This window comes from Pseudorca crassidens, chromosome 17, assembly GCF_039906515.1.
Source record: "Pseudorca crassidens isolate mPseCra1 chromosome 17, mPseCra1.hap1, whole genome shotgun sequence".
Classification (NCBI taxonomy): domain Eukaryota; kingdom Metazoa; phylum Chordata; class Mammalia; order Artiodactyla; family Delphinidae; genus Pseudorca; species Pseudorca crassidens.
Genome location: NC_090312.1, coordinates 65,041,382 through 65,059,252, shown reverse-complemented (window position 1 = coordinate 65,059,252; position 17,871 = coordinate 65,041,382). Strand labels below are relative to the sequence as shown.

Genomic DNA, 17,871 nt, shown 5'->3' with positions numbered 1-17,871 from the left:
TAAGTGTACACCCACTGAGGAGAAGGTGAATGCCAGCTGCCCTTAATGTGCTCTGTGCCAAATATCCTTAAAAGCAGGGAAAACAAAGAAGGGAAACTATAAAGAAAAAAGACAGAGAGATGGGAGCGGTTGTGATACCCACTGGGGTAGCCACCGGCTCCTCCTTTGAGGATGGCCCTGTGGCCTCACTGTGGTGAGTCAGGTCCGCAGGCTGCCTCAGCTCTCAGTTCCTTCAGGGTCCGCCCTGGGTGCAGAGCTGCCAGGCCTGAGGTCGTGCCCTCCCCTGAGGCCACATCCACTGTCTGAGAGGTGGAGGTCAAAGGCCTGACTACTCTGGCCCCGCCTAGGACATCCTGAAAGACAAAATGCTCCAGAGATCTCCTCAGGGTTGGCCGAGGCTGGCAGGCCTGGCTTACAGTTGTTTCCTCTGCTATTCCTGCTTCTTCACCATTTCCTTTCACAGGCGTGGATCCCTAATCACTATCTTGTATTGACATTCTAACCCTTTTCGACATCTGTTTCTGCAGAACCCAACCTGTGATGTTAGGTTTCATCACTGGCTAACAAGATGTCTCTTGGTACACTGGAACCCAGAGGCAGCCTCTGGCTAGCCAATGATGAGCAGAACAGCCACAGTCTCTGACCTCATGGGGGGTTATCACTTAGTGATGGTGGCGGTGGCAGATGTTAAATGAAAAAAGAAAAAAAAATTGTACTAAGTGCCATTAGGGTCCGTAGAGAAGAAGAAAACCCTATAATATTGACAACCGTTAGTTAGCGTAGGTGTATTGTGTTTTCATGTTAAAATTATGACAATGTGGGCACCTACTCAGAATTCGCTATCAAAATAACACCATAACAAAATTGCTGGTAGAACAAAATCTTGTTAACTTTATTTCATCCTTTCAAATCTGCAGTCTCAGACGACCATTTACTTATAATGTCCTTATCAAAGTAGATCACTGGTAAAATAAAGACTCCGGGATATAGAAGGCAAAGGGAGATTCTAGTTGGGATCTACTGCTTTCCCCTTTCTGGTGGCCACCATTCTCCTAAGAACACCTGTGGTGAACTGCTTCCTGTCCTCCTTTAGGTGCATGGGGTGTTCGTGAGGGTATGTCACCCACATTTGAATGATCGGGAGCAGTATTTCTCCATCCTGGTTTAGGAATGTGCACATAATCTCGGGCTGACCAATAGCTGTGAGCTCCTGGACTTCGCCAGAACTATTAGGCAAGAAGCTCTCAGGCCAGTGGGATCAGAAAGCTGGTAAAACGGAAGTCTTGAGCTTCTGGTGGCCGTCGTTTGGCCTGAGAACGAAGCTGACTGAATCCTTTAAAAGCTGGCTTCAGAGAAAAACTTAAAATTACAATTGACACATCAGATCTGAAAGTTTAAAACAACAGGTCTTACTATTGTCATTTTATGATGTTATGGTGTCATTTCTGAAAATAAATGCCCACTCATCTCAGAGTCACCACAATCTTTTATTTTTAGAGTCTAACCTCTTTCCAGGAAGTAGTAGAATGAAGGAGCATTCTTAGTGGTCATTTGATAAAAACTATCCATTATTCTTTTTTTTTTTTTTTTTTTTTTGCGGTACGCGGGCCTCTCACTGTTGTGGCCTCTTCCGTTGTGGAGCACAGGCTCCGGACACGCAGGCTCAGCGGCCACAGCTCACGGGCCCAGCCGCTCCACGGCACGTGGGATCCTCCCAGACCGGGGCACGAACCCGCGTTCCCCGCATCGGCAGACAGACTCCCAACCACTGTGCCACCAGGGAAGCCCTATCCATTATTCTTGACATTAAAAATTAAATGCAATGATTAAAAAAAATATGTTACCATTTATATCATATGTTTAGAATCATGTGGTTTCCAGTGTGAGCAGAATTTAGTCGTGCCTGGAAAGGAACAGAGGGCAGTGGCTGAGAAGCACATGTCCTCATAAGACATACCTAAATAGTATGCTTAGGATGATTCATGCTAAGGATTTAGACAAAATACAGTTCTCCTCAGAGGAAACAATTTTAGCTTCTAAAGGGCATTCACTTCTGTCATCTCGATTCCTGATTTCAGTGGTTGCAGGCTGTGGACCTCTGTGCCGCACTTAGGACAAGCAAAGGACGCATCAAATAAGAAGCTACTCTTCACACAGTAGTAACAGAAAACATGCTCGCAGCCTATGGTGTGAGGCATGGTGGGCCACTCCCCACACAGAGAACACTGTCTGCCGCTGGTGGCCAGCGTGCTGTCACTGCTTGGAGCTCTGGTCAGAGGGATACACCATGAAGAGAGCTTGGCTTTCAACTTCTGGATACTGACAAGTGGTAAGAGGAAAATCAGAAACTCGGCAAAGCTGTGCCAGAGGAGTTCTCTATTCATATACTCAAAGCCTACTTCTCGGACATTTTGGGGCCTGCAAAACACAGAACGGATGCCCAGCAGACGCTCGGTCAAAGTTGCGAACTTGCCCCTTTGGAGGAAAATCAAGAAATTAATCAACCTGCCCAGCTTCAAAAGTCCAACCACGAGATTCATGCACTGCTTGGCTTTCCTGAAGGATGCTACGTGACGGTTTCGAAACAAATCGTAGCATCGTTCTTCTAACCACTTCCCACCGATTGTACAGACGGCATACCACAGCTTTTGATTTTTGCTCAGTGGCTGGTATCTCAGGTTTGGGGAAAAATCGTTCTTGTACTGAATATTCAAAACTGACTGTCCCACGGTGGCATTTTTAGAGTAGATGGTGAATCTCCATAAGAAAAGCCACAAGAATGCTTTCACCTCTGGTTCAAAGCGGGCTAACAGCCCTGGCTTAAATCCATGAAAGCACTGAGTAAACTGGGACCAAACGAGTTGCTCCAGGGCCTTGTTTAGTTCAAGTGCATCCAACTGGCTTATTCTTAGCACTCTGTCTGTCCGCTTCATATTCTCATCTCTGGAAGCCATGCCTTCTCTAAAGGTCTCTAGGAAAAAGTACAATTAGAAACCATCATCAAACAGTTGCAATCTTGTACTATCTTCTCGACTTACACTTGGAAAACTGTGACACACAAATGACACAGGACACAGAGGAGATGGGCTTTCAGTAGCATCAAAGCAGCACAGTAAACAGTCACTTCTTACTTGGAACTTCTTCCTCTTTCTTCTCTCTCTCTCCTCCCTCTCTTCTTTCCTTTCTTCTCCTATCTTTTCTTTCCATTCTTTTTTTCTGGCCCTCCTAATCAAAGGAATAACAAGTTTTAGCACGTTGCATCTTTTTTCCACAAACTTTCCCCTAGGTAGTCCTCCTGGGTCAGATATTTTAAAGGGAGATGATAAAATCCTGAGGCTAACAGCGATGAGGCTGAATAATAACATGACCTATTAAATACACGAACTTAATAAATATGATGAACTATGTGGAACGTTGCAATGGATGGTAAGTCAAGACCTCAGTTTAATTTCCAGCACTTCTACTGACTCTGAAGGAATATTTTCAACAAGTCATTTAATGTGTCTCAAGAACATTTTACATTTGTAAAGGAAGTTAGGAGAAAACAAAATTAACCAGTAAGTATTTATTATTCTAGCACACACTCATAGAAAATAAACAGTAGCACAAAGCAACATGAATGCAGCAATGTCATTATTAAGGTGCACATACAGTTTTCTAAGAAAAAGAAACTATGATGTAAAAATAGACACTGAGATCATTTCATAAAAACACTAAGGAAACAAATAGGTGCTATAGGGATAAAAATCTTTTAAAATGAAATAGAAAGAAGCTGATTAATGGTTAGCTGGGTATGACTGACTCATTCAAAATGCATTTATTAAATGCCTATTTTGTGCAAATCAATGAGATTAAACCACCCAGCAGCTACTGTTGTTAAGGAGTTTAGAGATTCTACATTTTACTTTAGGTATTTTACATTTTATTAATGAACTGGAAAATCCAATATATGACAAGAAATCTCTTTAAATTTAGTTTCTAAAACAGGCCCTCAACACACAGAGCTGGATCACGATCTCTGGGCCGTCAAAAGGCCTTTGCAAGGCCCGAGGCACTAAGGGAACACTGAGCTACAGATGGAGGCAGGGATCCCCGTGAAGTTCACTCTCACCAACTGTGCAGCAATTGTGACCTTGGTCAAGTCATTTCACCATGCCTCTGCTTTGGTTTCTTCACTTACAAAACTAAGGACCGGAGACAAAATGACCTCTAAAGTTCTTTCAAATTCTATTATAATTTTTTACAAAATTATACAAAAACAAACAAAAATAACTACTAAATAATAGGTGGTTTAGTGCTGTTTTCTTCTCAAACCAGATCCATGACAGGAATGCTTCTCACTGATAAATAGGGTGGGTGATCTCAACTTTTTCCCCCTTCCTGCAGCTCCCTCAAGACTTGACTTGGCAGCCTATAAGCTACAACAGTGCGGATTTTGGCTGCAAGTTCTGTGCAATCCTTGCCTCACACTAGCCAGGAGCTACAGGAAAGAAAGAAGGGGATTAGGACAGAGTGCCCTTTCTTCTCTGTTTTTCTAATCCATTCACGACTCTATCCCCTCCCAGCCTTTTCCTCATTCTGGCTGCTCTCAGCTCCCCGCTGGATGACATCTAATTGGTCTATCTTACCTTTTGCGTCCTTCAGTGCATTTCCCACACGGCAATCCTTCTAAAACACAAGCCTCCCTAAACCTACCCCCAGGCTGCTTTCCTTCCTAATGCTTCAACCTCTAGTCACAAAGTGGCCCCCTCTCTTGTTCGCTAGTGGACATTTGCTGTCTGTTCCCATCACCTGGAACAGTCTGTTCCCATTCTTTAACTGAAAAACTCACATGAGACTAAGTTTTTAAGTACTAGCTTAGGGACCACTTCTTTCTGACCCTCCAAATATGAGTTACCTGCCTCTCTAGCTGTTCCTTTAGCACCCTGTCCTTCCTCTTTCTTGGCCTTTATGTATTTACTGTTCGTAAAAAAAAACTTTTTTTTTTTTTTTTTTTCCTGTACGTGGGTCTCTCACTGTTGTGGCCTCTCCCGTTGTGGAGCACAGGCTCCGGATGCACAGGCTCAGTGGCCATTGGCTCACGGGCCCAGCTGCTCCGTGGCATGTGGGATCTTCCCGGACCGGGGCATGAACCTGTGTCCCCTGCATCGGCAGGCGGACTCTCAACCACTGCACCACCAGGGAAGCCCCGTAAACTACTTTTGAACTATTTCCTCCACTAGAGGATAAGCCCTGTTGCGAAGATTCAGTCTTGTCACAGCTGAATCTTAGCAACTAGCGCAGTGCCTGATACACAGACCGCCTCCTGCAAATACTAGATGAGTGGAGTAGTGAACACAAAAGTCTAGGGTGGGTGAAGGGTAGAAAATACAAATTCCCATCCAAAAACCTTTAAAACTATTTCAAGTTACCATATCCAGACTGTTGATTACTACTTCTTTCAACATGTTTCTTGTGCATCTGCTGTTTCCCAATGAATGTGTCAGAGCCAGTGATAAAATGGGAGAACAGACAGTCTCAACCCTTGCAGAGATTATAATCTAGTGAGTGGGAGGAGGGGGAAAGGAAGAGTGTGCTGCACAAAATAACACTCAGGCAATTACAATAAGGTGTGATAGGTGATGTGCAAGGGGAACTTCAGAACATTTTGCTTGCACCTAGACCTCAGAAGGCCCAAGAAGGCTTTGGGGGGAGGCAAGATCTCTGCAGCTACCTGAAGGATCAGCAGTGTCAGGCAGATACAAGAAGGTAAGAAAACCACTCCAACAGAGGGAACGCTAGATGCCAAGGACAGGAGGGGTCAGGACAAAAGATCAGGCTGGAAAGGAAAGCAAAAGACGGAAGCTAAAGGCTCTAAAAGCCGGGTTGAGAAGGCTGCATTTTATCAAGAAGGTAATGAGGGAGCCACTGAATGGCTGTAAGCAAAGAACTAATCATTGCATTTTAGACAGCTTGTTCTGGCCACATGGAGAATGGATCAGAGGCTGAAAGACTGGAGGCAGAGAGACCAATTAAGATGACTGTTAACATGATTTACTGAGAAACTAATGATGGTCTAAATTAGAAAGGTATCAATGGGGATGGAGAAAAGCAGGTACCTTTGAAAGCTTGGAGGTGGAAGAATGGACATGACTTAGTGAGAAGTAAGCCAAGAATAACTGACTTGAGTAATGAAGTGGATGGTAGTCCAATTCTCTGAAATAGGAAACACATGCAGAGATATAGATTTGAAGGGAAAGATAATAAATCTGTGTAGTTTTAGAGATCTGAGGCTCCTGTGAGACAGCTAAGTGGAAAAGCTCAGTAAGCAGTTATGGGGATATGACAGAGAAAATCTGGGTGGAGATTTTGAGTGTGAGCCCCCTTTCATGGGACCGATCTATTTTAAATTTACTTGATCTATTTAAATGCTACGATCAGGAAGGCAGTGGTCTAAAGATAGGTAGATCTTGTCCATTTACAGCACATTCGACTTTCTTTGTAACAACATCATCTTATTCTCATGGTTTCCTACTCCAGCTACTGTGGCATTTCATGGGTTACGTTCACTGCTAACACAAACCTTTGGCCTTTCAATCTTTCTCTGCTGGGGTCTTCGCATCACACTCCTGTAGTCTCTCTCTGTGCTTCTAGTCTAGCGCTCTTCAAACCTCGGCACTCAACATGCGGAGGCCTTGTTAGATTGCGTCCCTCGGTTCCAGATTTTCTGATTCAGTAGGCCTGGAGTGGGAGCCAAGAATTTGCATTTCTAGCAAGTTCCCAGGTGATGTTGCAAATTACTGGGCTAGTCCATTTCCAAGCTGAATTCATAATTTTGTGGTCATATCTATCACCCATACAGCTCAATGCTGCATGCTGGTCTTCCCACTCATTTCTGCTTGGTTTTCATTCCTAGATCTACAGAGGTTCTTACAAATCTTCACTGATTCAGGCTTTCTCTTTCTGCTATTAAGTAGTCCTTGTGAGACTGAGACCATTCACAGATTCCACAATTTCTATGAACATCAATACATCCTAGCCCTGCCAGATGCCTGGGATGCAAAGATAAAGTCTTGTCCTGGCTCTCACTTTAAAGACTCCCACCAAGGTCTGCACAAGGGAAGCAGGCAAGGTGATGGACAAGTCAGGCATTAGCGAAGGTAGATGGTATTGCAAGGTTCTCAAAGACACTCCATAAATCTTAAAACTATCTCAATAGAAAAGAATCCCAAAATTTATGTAAAAAATCATCAGTGATTATTTTTCTCACTTTCTTCTGCAGTTTACAAATCTTCTCTAATTAACATAACATTTATGTAATTAAGAAAAGAAAAAACTAAAACACTATTTGAAAAACCTCATAAGCAAACCAAACTCTATAAAGTTACTTATTCTTATTTACCAAATCATGTCTTTTTTACCTCATTATAGCCCCTGGGATAAAGTACAAACTTCTTAGACCTAACCTAACTCAATTCTGTCTCCATCTCTGTAACCATATAACCCGTTATTCACCAAAGAACCTTTAATTGCAGACTATCCTTCGGTCCTGCCTTTGTACCTTTTCTCATGTACCTAAAACACTTACCTTCCCCAGCAACTCCTCCTACCGCCCTCAACCATCTGCCCTTCACATTCCAACCCAGTTACAACATTTTCCACGAAACCTTCATAATTACCTCCAACTCCCACTGTCAGCATTTTTAACTCTGACAACAATTGTCCGTGTCACATGCTTGAGCCCTCAACTCTTTGTACTGTGATTTCAGTAGTGTGAATACATCTTCTCTCCCTAACTTGACCATAAACTAGTTAAGGGAAAGTGCCTCATACTTGCTTCTCAAAGTGCTTGCCACCCACAAAGTGACTTTGATACCTAACTCAGTTTTCCTCATGCAAAATTCTATAAATCCTTCAGGATAGGTGGGAATACGGTATATGCAACTCTTCTACTGTAACAGTATCAACAACTCGGCGTCTTCCCCAGGTTTCGTATTCTGTGGTCAGCAAGATAGGGGAAATTCTCTTATTTGTAAAAGTACTCCTGAAAAAGCTCGGATCATACTGGACATCGATATCAAGTCCAACACTACAAGTCCCCTCCCCTCACCCCTTCCCTGCCCCCAACTTAAACTGGATGGATTGCTATTCTTCTCAGTTGAGGGTCAGATGAGAAGGATGGCTTGTGTTAGAGCACCAGTTGTGCCAATTTATGTATCTTCAGATATTAGAGTCACAATCAGTTCTTAGTAATCTTATAGAATTTACCACAAAGACAGGCACACAGTAGTTGCTTAGTAAAGATTTGCTGATCCCATATGCAGTGGAATGAGTAGTTTGGTAGTGAATCTGTACTGACTGAACATTGCTGAGAACAGATGAACTGGAGGTTGAGGGGACCTATCTCTTCTCAGGTCCCTTACTTGTATGTAGGGAGAAACTGCTCAGAGAGAGTGGCTTCTCAGAGGAATCATCTATTTCAACTCCCTCATTTCTGGAGGAATCATACTGACGGACATTTAGTAAAGACAGGAATTTTTAATGGCTGCCAGAAAAGAAGACTTAACACACTCTCTAACCAATCCAGTATCTAACAATCCTTATTATCAAAAAAATTCTTTCTTATCCCTTCTGTTACAGTTTAACATTTTTTTTTTCTTTCCTTTTCTTCGCCCCAGGCCTGGCCTCGGGGTAGATTAAGAACAGCTGGGCCCGATCTCCTCCCCACAGAAGACTCTTTACTAGAGCAGAAGACTATTATTAACTACTCTTTGGCCTTTGCTCTTCCAGATAAATAATTTGTTTCTCTGTTTTTTTTGTTTTAGATTTTAGTTTCCAACATTTTAGTCATTTTTGTGACTTCTTTTAATTGTAAACATAGAACAGACACTGTCCATTATGCACCATAGTTTGTTAAAGTAGAATAGCCTTCCTATTGCTCTATATTCTTGTCTGGCAACTGTGACAGAGTAGAAAGACCAGATTTAAAATCAGATGGACTTGGACTCAAGTTCCAGCTTGGTCATTTAGTTGCTATGTAATCTTAAAAAAGTCATTAGCATCAGATTCTTCTAGAAGTTGGAAATGAACCACTACCTGACAATGCTGGTGAGATTAAAGCAGATAATGTTATGAAAGTGGTTTGGAAACGGGAAAGCAGTATTGTTATTGTACTATTGCTACTTTGGTTAGGGATGAGCATAAGAAGAAAAAGACTCGGTGGATTTTACCAAATCTCATCTGAAAAGACTGAAATCTTCATTATTACTCATCTAATACCTCAGTCGACCTGTGGTAAAAGAATGTTTTTTTCCCCAGGAAATACTGACTACACCATTAAAACATAATTGGGGCAGCTACACAGTGAACGTGATGGCACCTTGATGTGGGCATGTGTGGGGGCCGGACGGGAAGGGGAGAGACATGGTCCAGTGGAACTCATCACACCCTTCACTTGCATCTTATCTGAGAGGAGATGTTGGGGTGGGAATCCCGAGAGAACGGGGGTGGGTGCCAGCATGACCTGCTCTCTGGGCTGTTTCACCTGCATCCACGTGGCTGTGCCTGTTGATCCGGAAGCAGAGAAACCTCCAGAATGCACACCGATAGCACCTGACTCTACGGTGCTTCGCTGAACAGGGCCTGATACAGGCAGTCCAAGACGGGCGTCCAGCCTTGGTTCCTCACCAACACACCCCATTCAGTTCCTCCCCCCCTGCCCCCCGCTGCCTTCTGGCAGGTCAGTTATTCTAGAATACTGGCTTTAGAGAAGGGCAGTGCTCAAGAGCAGAAGAAACTGATGAAATCGAAATAACTAGAAGTTCCATTCATCTGATTATAGAACTTCTTCCTTCCACTGTCATACAATAATATTTGCCCATAATGGGTATAGAGCACAGAAAAATGCCACAAGTGCCTTAAAATCACATAAAGTTATTCTCAGTCTAATGTAAGAAGTTGGTGTTTCAGTGAATTCGAATTCTCTGACAAATGGCTACTCAATTTAACCAATATTTATGGAGTGCCGACAAAATGCTGGGTTTCCTAGGTACCAGAGATTCGGTCCAAATAGTTAAGTCTCAGTTAACTTCTTTTTAGTCAAGCATTTCTAAAGAAATAGGATGCTATGGTAATCAAGACTAGCCATTGATCTCTGAAGCAAAGAATGGATCTCAAAATAGGAAAACACTATAAAGGGTCACAAAACTCCCCAGGGCAGAAAAGAGAAAAATTGCATATAATGTTGTGCAACATCCAGAAATATGCAAGCACTGACACTGGCCATGGTCTATCTGGGAAACACAGGGATGGGTTCCAATAGGAGCTGCGTCCTTCGTTATTTAATTCCCATCAATGTCTTTGCACTTGTTAGGAAATAAAGAAAAAAGTCGCCTGCTGTGACCAGAGCTTAAGGGCTTGGCAGGAGAGACTGGCTGAAGAGTCAACACCCTGCAAAAAGACCCTGTTTTAAGGAAATTGCATTGATTTTGTAGCCATGAGTAATCACTGAAGAGAAGAGACATAACAGGATATAAATTTTAAAAGATTAATCTGATGGTGGAGTTCAAGAAGTTGAAGAAAAGGAAAACTGCAATTCTGGAAGACCAGTTACAGGACTTTTTTTTTTTTTTTTTTTTTTCTTTTTGTGCGGTACACAGGCCTCTCACTGTTGTGGCCCCTCCCGTTGCGGAGCGCAGGCTCAGCGGCCCAGCGGCCATGGCTCATGGGCCCAGCCACTCCACAGCATGTGGGATCTTCCCGGACCGGGGCACGAACCCGTATTCCCTGCATCGGCAGGCGGACTCTCAACCACTGCGCCACCAAGGAAGCCCCAGTTACAGGACTTCTGCAACCTTTCAAGGGCCTTAACTAAGGTGCTTATTAATAACTTTCTGAACAAGTCATAGTAATTTAACTTGCTTCACTGACAACTATGAAAATAAAAAAGATTACAGTGTCCTCACATTTTTTAATCAAAAATCCCCAACTCTTCTGGTAAACCAATGCTTTCCTGACTGTTACATTGATCGCTAACCACACCCAACTATTGGTCAGTCTACTTCTACCTTCAAGAGTTTAAGTATTAAAAATCCCATATTATTGGTTCTTGTAGGTTAGCATCTAATTTCACAAAAGTAGGCTCAAACTTGAATAGTTAAAAAAAATACAAGCTAATCTTTTTTCAAAAAAGTTGGGATTGTTTTGAATTGAAACAAACACCATCAGATTTAATTCAAATTGATTTTTCCAGAAGGCCAAAATCAGGTGATGCTTTTTCCTACTCTGCCGTGAAATCTCATTCTTTTAATACACAATCCTATCAACCTCTTCCTCCCCACTCCCCATTTCCCAAACTATACTAAGTTAAGATTCTAAAAAGTTAACCCAGGGGGAAACATGTACGGCCATGCAAAGAGACTTATACAATAATTAATTAGAAGCATAATTGGCACTAAATAAATTAGTGTTTAGTGAAGGATGCTATGTTAAGGATATGTGAAAAAGAGGCTTAAGGCAAAAATCAAGACCAGATAAAAAGTATAGCACCTATGAGGGTTAGTGTCATTAACTTGTCACATAAATATGTTTAAGACAAAATGATCTAGCACTAAAAACTATTAAAAAGGTCTCCTGCTGGTATTTTATCACTAGACAGGTCACACTGCTTTTCTTTCACAGAGAAAAAAACAACTGAAAATTCGTTTACTAAGAGCAGCGATATATAACCTTATCCCTTAAATAACTCAGGCTTTCTTTTTAAGCTTTTCATTCCCCAAATAAAACTCTGTCATCTATATTGCATTCCAAAACCAAAACAAATGACTGTATCTCACTAAAGAGGGAAGCAGCATTTTTCAGGATGTATTCCAGAGCTTTTATTGAGTATAGTACAAATTATGAATGAATATATTTTATTTAAAAATATGCTATTGACAGAAATCTATCAATAATAATGTGGGTATTGTCAAGGGCCTGTCAATATTAATGTAATTATGATTAAGGGGATAACATGGATTTTTACCTATAATACCAAGTAACATCTCCTACATTACTGCTATCAATATACACATTATTATTGACCTGTTCCGAGATGCTCAGTACTAGATGTATTACCATTAGGCATGTTTGTCAATGCATACTGCCGACAAAAATTTTACACTTAAATTTACAGTCCTGTAAACTTTGTCAGCAGAAACATGTGATTCCCACGTAATCGCTAAGGTTTCAAACCCATCCATATGCACCCCCGCTCCCTGCCAGACTATCCTTTTCTAGATCCACAATAATCAACTAATTTTTAGTATAACAATGTTGCTACCACACTATCCTAAAGGTTCTAGTAATCAAAATGGAAGAGACCATTTTTGCCTTTTAGGTTTTAAAAAAAAAAATTTAATCAGCATTTCATATTAGGAGGTTATATGAAAAAAGTTCTATAACCCGAGATCTTAAGCTTTGAACCTATACCCTACTATTTTATTTCCTTTGTGTAGTCAGATAGATTTACTGTCCATTGTATTGAAATCAATACTAATAAATGGGACATGCATCAAAGAGAGATTTAACAGGACACTGATTCCCAGAACACATTTCAAACATGAGCAAAAGAGAAAAAGCTATGGCTGGGACCCATTAGAACACAGTGACCTCTGGCACTGTGAACAGGCCTAGAAATCAACAACTGTAAGTTCAAATCCCACTTCTGCCACAGGCTTGCTAAATGACTTGTCACTGCTCTTTTGTTCCTCTCTTTCATCAAATATGAACTAAGTCTCAATAGTTTACAGATATCTGATGATACAAATCCCAATTGTTCTCATTTGGATACAGACAAGACATGCAGAATTTGAAAATTCCCTTATGGACACTAGATCTCTGAATTACTCTTAACTTAAATGCAATCCTCATCAATTTCCAAATAGAATTTTTCTTTTTGGGGGTGCTAGTGGGTACGCAACAAAATGTCTTTAAAATATATCTGGAAGGATAAAGTTCCAAATAGTATACATTTCTCAAAAAGACGAACAATGATAAGTAACTTGCCCTATTAGAGGGGAAATACTCTTTTTATTTGGAGACAGTTGGGAATTCAACTCAAAGACTACAGTCTTCAAGACTATAATTAGTCGTACACAATTGAGCACCTTACCTATTTCACTTATGGTTATTTACTCAAGTATCTACAAGTAACACAAAATACTTTTTTTTAAACCTGAGAACAGAATTGCCCATTACTTCGGCCTCACTTCACAAATACATTTTTAAGAAGACAGCACGGCACTCATCATCTTTTCTTTCAGAAAGTTGATACTTCTGAGTCTTTGAGAAAGAAAGCACATTGTGGAAATAAAGAGCAGATGTCTGAGTGAATGTGGGTGAGGGGAGTTAAACTGCTTCTGATTAGTTCTGTATTCTAGCCCAGGTTTACCAACAGGCTGTGTGACTCTGGGCAAGTAATTTTACCACATTGTGCTCTTTAGCAGTTAAAAAAAAAAAAAAAAAAAAAAAGCACTGTAAAAAGTCTACCTCTCTAGAATCCTTATAGGATTTTAGGAAACCTTGGAAGAGGAAGAGAAAAAAATAAAAGAACAGTCATTTCCAACTGCAGAAATGGTTCATGTCGAACATGAGTTTGGAAAAGGCTAGAGAAAGCGGAGAAATCAGAACGGTGGTACCCATGAGACAGACTCAATACTCGTGGAAAAAAGTAGCGAAGCCTGATGGAAGAGAAACCCAACCAATCTGTGAGTTTACAACTGCAGTAAACCTGTACCACTTACTTTCTGGTTATGAAGTGCTAATAAGCAACGACCACAGCTAAGTGTCCTTTGCAAAATTAAATATTAAATCATTTAATCCTTACAATATTATGAAAGAGGTTCTTTCAGTATTTGCGTTTTAAATCAAGGAAACTGAGGCACAGCGAGATGAGCTGGCTTGTATGAAAATCACACAGGCAGAAGTGGTGGGGCCATGCTCTGTACCATCATCCTCTATGGACAAGGTGATGATGGACCTAAAAGATGAACATAAACACTTCAGTATGGCACTGCAGGACATGCAGATGGGGCTATTTTAAGTGGCTAAGTACTAAGAGATGAAGATTGCAGGCATGAACTACAGCAAAAATTGCAATCCAAGGATGAACAAACAGCAACTACATGAAACTTACAGAGCAAATAGATCTTTAAGTACTCTATAAATCTGGAAAAAACCCTGAGGATATAATTGCCTAAGAAGAGAATTCTAACTGACTTTAAGATTATTGGAACACAGGTTTAATTGCACATTTTATGGCACTTGAGAGAATGTGAGAAGAGCCATGAAGGAACAGAGGTATTAGCAATGGAAAAGGAGGAAGTACCATGGGATACATACTATGTATGAGGCACTAGACATTTTCTTTACAGTTCTTTACCTCATTTAATCCTCATAACACAGTAAATATTAAGCCCATTTTAAGAAGTAAAAAATTAAGAGAAGACTGACAACCTGTTTAAGGTCAAGCTGGTGCTTAGTAAATCTCTGGTAAACACTAGAGAAATGGTGGAACACACAAAAGGAAGTTAGTAGTATGAGTATTTGGTAAGCCTGGATCAAATTCAATCCCACAGAGCTCAAAACAGAATTTTTCCCTCATGACCTTTCTGAACACCAGCCTGCCAGTCAAGCTCTCAGGACCGTAGACAGGAAGAAATTCAAGGAATCTGGTAAAGCTGCCCGAGTTGCCTGGGATGCACCTCATCTACTTTCCCTGTCTTTCCGTGTGGTCAGAGAACCATTCAAAGAGACTCAATATCAAATCTGAACCAAAGGAATACGGGGGTGAAAAAAGGAGGTGCAAACATTCATTTAACTATTATGAACATACACCATACACAAGGTAGAGGCAATGCCAACTCACCTGCCTGACACTGTAAAGGAATGGGTATACATAATCAAACAGAATTACTCCAGAGCTCTTGGTTTTCATGTTTTTATAATAAGAAGAAAGAAAAGAAAACTGGGATGAAATTTTATCTCACCTTATTGACAGGCAGGTAAGAAGGAAGAGTTCTGGAAAATAAAATGAAACAAGATAAAAAGCAATGTAGAAAAGGGCATTTTGATTCCAAGGTGGGAAAAGGTTGGGAAGTTAACAGCCCACAATGGGAAGTACAGAGGGTGCTAGACATCCTCTTCCCTGCTTCCACGTCCACATCCAGAAATCACAGCGATGGCACTTGCAGTGCCAGGATTACAGATGCGGGGCAAGTGCGGGCAGTTTGGGGCTTTCCTCCTGAGGTTTCTTCCACCTTCCAAAGGAACTGAGGAGGAACATGGAATGTTTAGAAACTGCTGTCATTTCACAGTGAAGAGAAAAAAGAGAAAGTCCAATTTGCTTCTAGGTTGTCCAACCCAGATAATCAAGGGAGGGAAAAAAAAAAAAAAAAAAGAGGCAGTGATTCAGAGCAGAACTTTCGTCCAGAAATAAAGATTGTGCATACTGCATACCTTTTCCTTGCTAGAGGAACCGGAGCATGGTGGAGTGCAAGAGGCAAAGAAACTTAAAATATACTTGATGCTGTGAGGAAAACATGGGGCCAGGCCTTGGAAATTTACTAGTAACGTGAGGTTAGGTAACACTGCTAACATCTTTATGGTTCAGCTACCAAAAATGGAAAATGGAAAACATCTGCCTTCCCTATTGCAAAGACTACTATGAGCTTCAAATATAAGCAAAAATTTTATGGCTAAAATTTTAAAAAGTAGGGGGAAAAGAGAAAAGGAAGTACGACTCTGATCAAAAAGAAAGAAACTTAAAATTTGTATCTATTAAATAAGGTTGAATATAGACACGTTTGTGGCTTTTGGTAATGAATTAACTGTGAACATATACACTTTATTGTTTAAAAAACTGTAATAATCAAAGGAATGCACCTTGAATACAAATGAAAAATTAACCAAAGAAACAAAATTTTAATGCTAGAAGGAAACAGATCATCTAGTCTAAAATATGAATTTAATCTTCCTAACGGGATCCCAGTTTTTCAAGCAGAACAGAAAAAATAGCTGTTCTTGTAAAATACTGCTGAGGGTCTGCTTGTTTCATCTCTCCTCTGCATGGCTCCAGTAAATTTCTACAGAAGTCCTCCTATGGAACAGTTTTAAAATCACAGATTGAGGTGCTACTCCTAATTTCTAAAAATGAGGAGAATAAGGCTAAGAGGTAGACCTGGTCAGGAGTTGAACTCAATTCTCTTGATTTAGTCTAGCATGTTCTCTACTATGTCCTGTTACTTCTATTTTCTTTCCTTTTTTTTTTTCCTAAGGAAAAAAATAAGGGGTTCTCCTTTTAACTTGTAAATAATTCCTAATTCCACTCTCTCTTTTCTTCCAAATCTCTTTATGGCCCAAAACCATTCAACTCTAATCTTTCTGGATACAAGTAATGGATAATATGGGCAAGATCAGGAAGAAGATAAAGTGAAAAAGAAAAAGGAAGCGTCAGCCATCCCAAGATTATTCTGTTCAGGCTTAACTAAAGGTAACTCATCATGGGAAGGTATTTAGACGACAAACTGTGGTGTGGATGGAACCTCAGCCTCCCTGTAATTGCTTGAAACTGTCCAGGTATATAGTGTTCCAGGGACATCATAGAATACAGACGTGTTGTGAACGGTCAACAACTTGGTCTGATTCTGTGAACAGCCCTTTCACTAAATGTAGTATTTTTGGAAAATGGGACCTAAAGAAATAAGTAAACAAACAATGAGTTTTAATTAAAGGCCTCAGAAGAACAATGATTTTTACATTCTATCTCTTACCAGAAATCAATGTTAAACATAACACGCTCATCGCAAGCAATTTTCTAAGAAAATTCTCAATAACTTTTTCTCCCCAAGAAAATTAAAACTGCTTTTGAGTTCATAGTCTTTCAGAAATGTTGGAAACTTAAGCATACTCAACTTTTTTGGTACCAAACATAACATTTTACATGAACCATCAGATATTAAAGTTTTGACCCTGAATAATTCTTAAGCCGTTCGTAACAGTTAAATCTCACCACCGCCAAGTGCGGGGAAAAGATTTCCAAGTGCGTGTCTAGAAAGTCACTTCGCAGAATGCAAAGGAGCTCAAGTCTAGCTGTGTTTCTTTTTTTCTTTTTAATGGTGCGATCCTAAGACTATTTTTAGGAGTTTACGTTTGTCTCACTGCCTTTCCCCAAATCAGATTGTGACTGCCTCTTCCAGGAAGACAATACAACAGGGAAACAAGTAAAAGGCGACAATTACAAGGTCGTGAAACTCCACGCCCTCCCAGCTGTAAGCAAGACCTCAGGTCCGCACTCCGGCTCTCTCGGGCGACACTGACCTTAGGAGTCTGCGAAACGCCCCGCTCCAAGAAACTGTTCCTGAAACATTCTTTGGGAAGCTTGGCTTTTCCTAGCAGAACCTGGGCTCTCCAAGCTTCCGGAACTCGCGGGTTTACGTAGTGACGCAGCACCCGGAAGTGCCTGAAAAAAAGGGGAAACTAAACCAACGAGAACCACGCTTTAGCGCGCCGCGGAACAGCGAATGTCCATGTGCCGAAGGCCGAAGGGCCGAAGAGCCGAAGAGCCGAAGAGCCGAAGGGCCGAAGAGGACATCCGCGCGCGGTGATTGGTCGGCTGGCAGTGGAGGAAATCCGTATCTTATTGGCAGGAGAGTGGCGAACGCGGGGGGGTCGCGCGTGGAGAGGCCTCGGTGTCAGGGGTCGCTGGGAAGCAGGGGCTCTCGAAAGCAAGGCTTTCCCTGCCCTCGGGCGCCGGCAGCTGGCCTCCGGACAAGCGCCGCCGAGTGGCGGCGGGGCGCCTCCGCGTCTCGGGGGCTCTTCGCTTGCCCCGGGTGGAGGGCCTACTGCGGGATAGCT

At 41.4% G+C, this 17,871-nt stretch overlaps 1 protein-coding gene across 4 annotated transcripts; it reads right to left on the bottom strand.

The window, feature by feature from the left end:
• Window positions 1–864: 864 nt before the first annotated feature.
• PEX2 (peroxisomal biogenesis factor 2) lies at window positions 865–17,836 on the bottom strand. Of its 4 annotated transcripts, XM_067712020.1 has the most exons (4): window positions 17,335–17,816; window positions 15,006–15,036; window positions 3,132–3,225; window positions 865–2,971 (listed from the first exon to the last, which is right to left on the bottom strand). In XM_067712020.1, exons 3-4 carry the CDS (start codon window positions 3,205–3,207, stop codon window positions 2,037–2,039), a joined length of 1,011 nt encoding a protein of 336 aa, XP_067568121.1. In that variant the 5' UTR covers window positions 3,208–3,225; window positions 15,006–15,036; window positions 17,335–17,816; the 3' UTR covers window positions 865–2,036. The 4 variants fall into 4 exon arrangements, with proteins under 4 accessions (XP_067568121.1, XP_067568123.1, XP_067568120.1 ...); XM_067712022.1 differs by lacking the exon at window positions 3,132–3,225 and having other exon boundaries at window positions 17,335–17,836; XM_067712019.1 differs by lacking the exon at window positions 15,006–15,036 and having other exon boundaries at window positions 17,335–17,814.
• Window positions 17,837–17,871: the final 35 nt, after the last annotated feature.

Bases quoted from the DNA above. Each gene is read 5' to 3' on its own strand.
- PEX2 (XM_067712020.1), bottom strand. From the start codon at position 3,207: ATGGAAAGAAAAGATAGGAGAAGAAAGGAAAGAAGAGAGGGAGGAGAG. The intron at 2,972-3,131 runs GTAAGAAGTGAC...ACTTTTTCCTAG, and splicing joins GAAAGAGGAAGAAGTTCCAA to AGACCTTTAGAGAAGGCATG.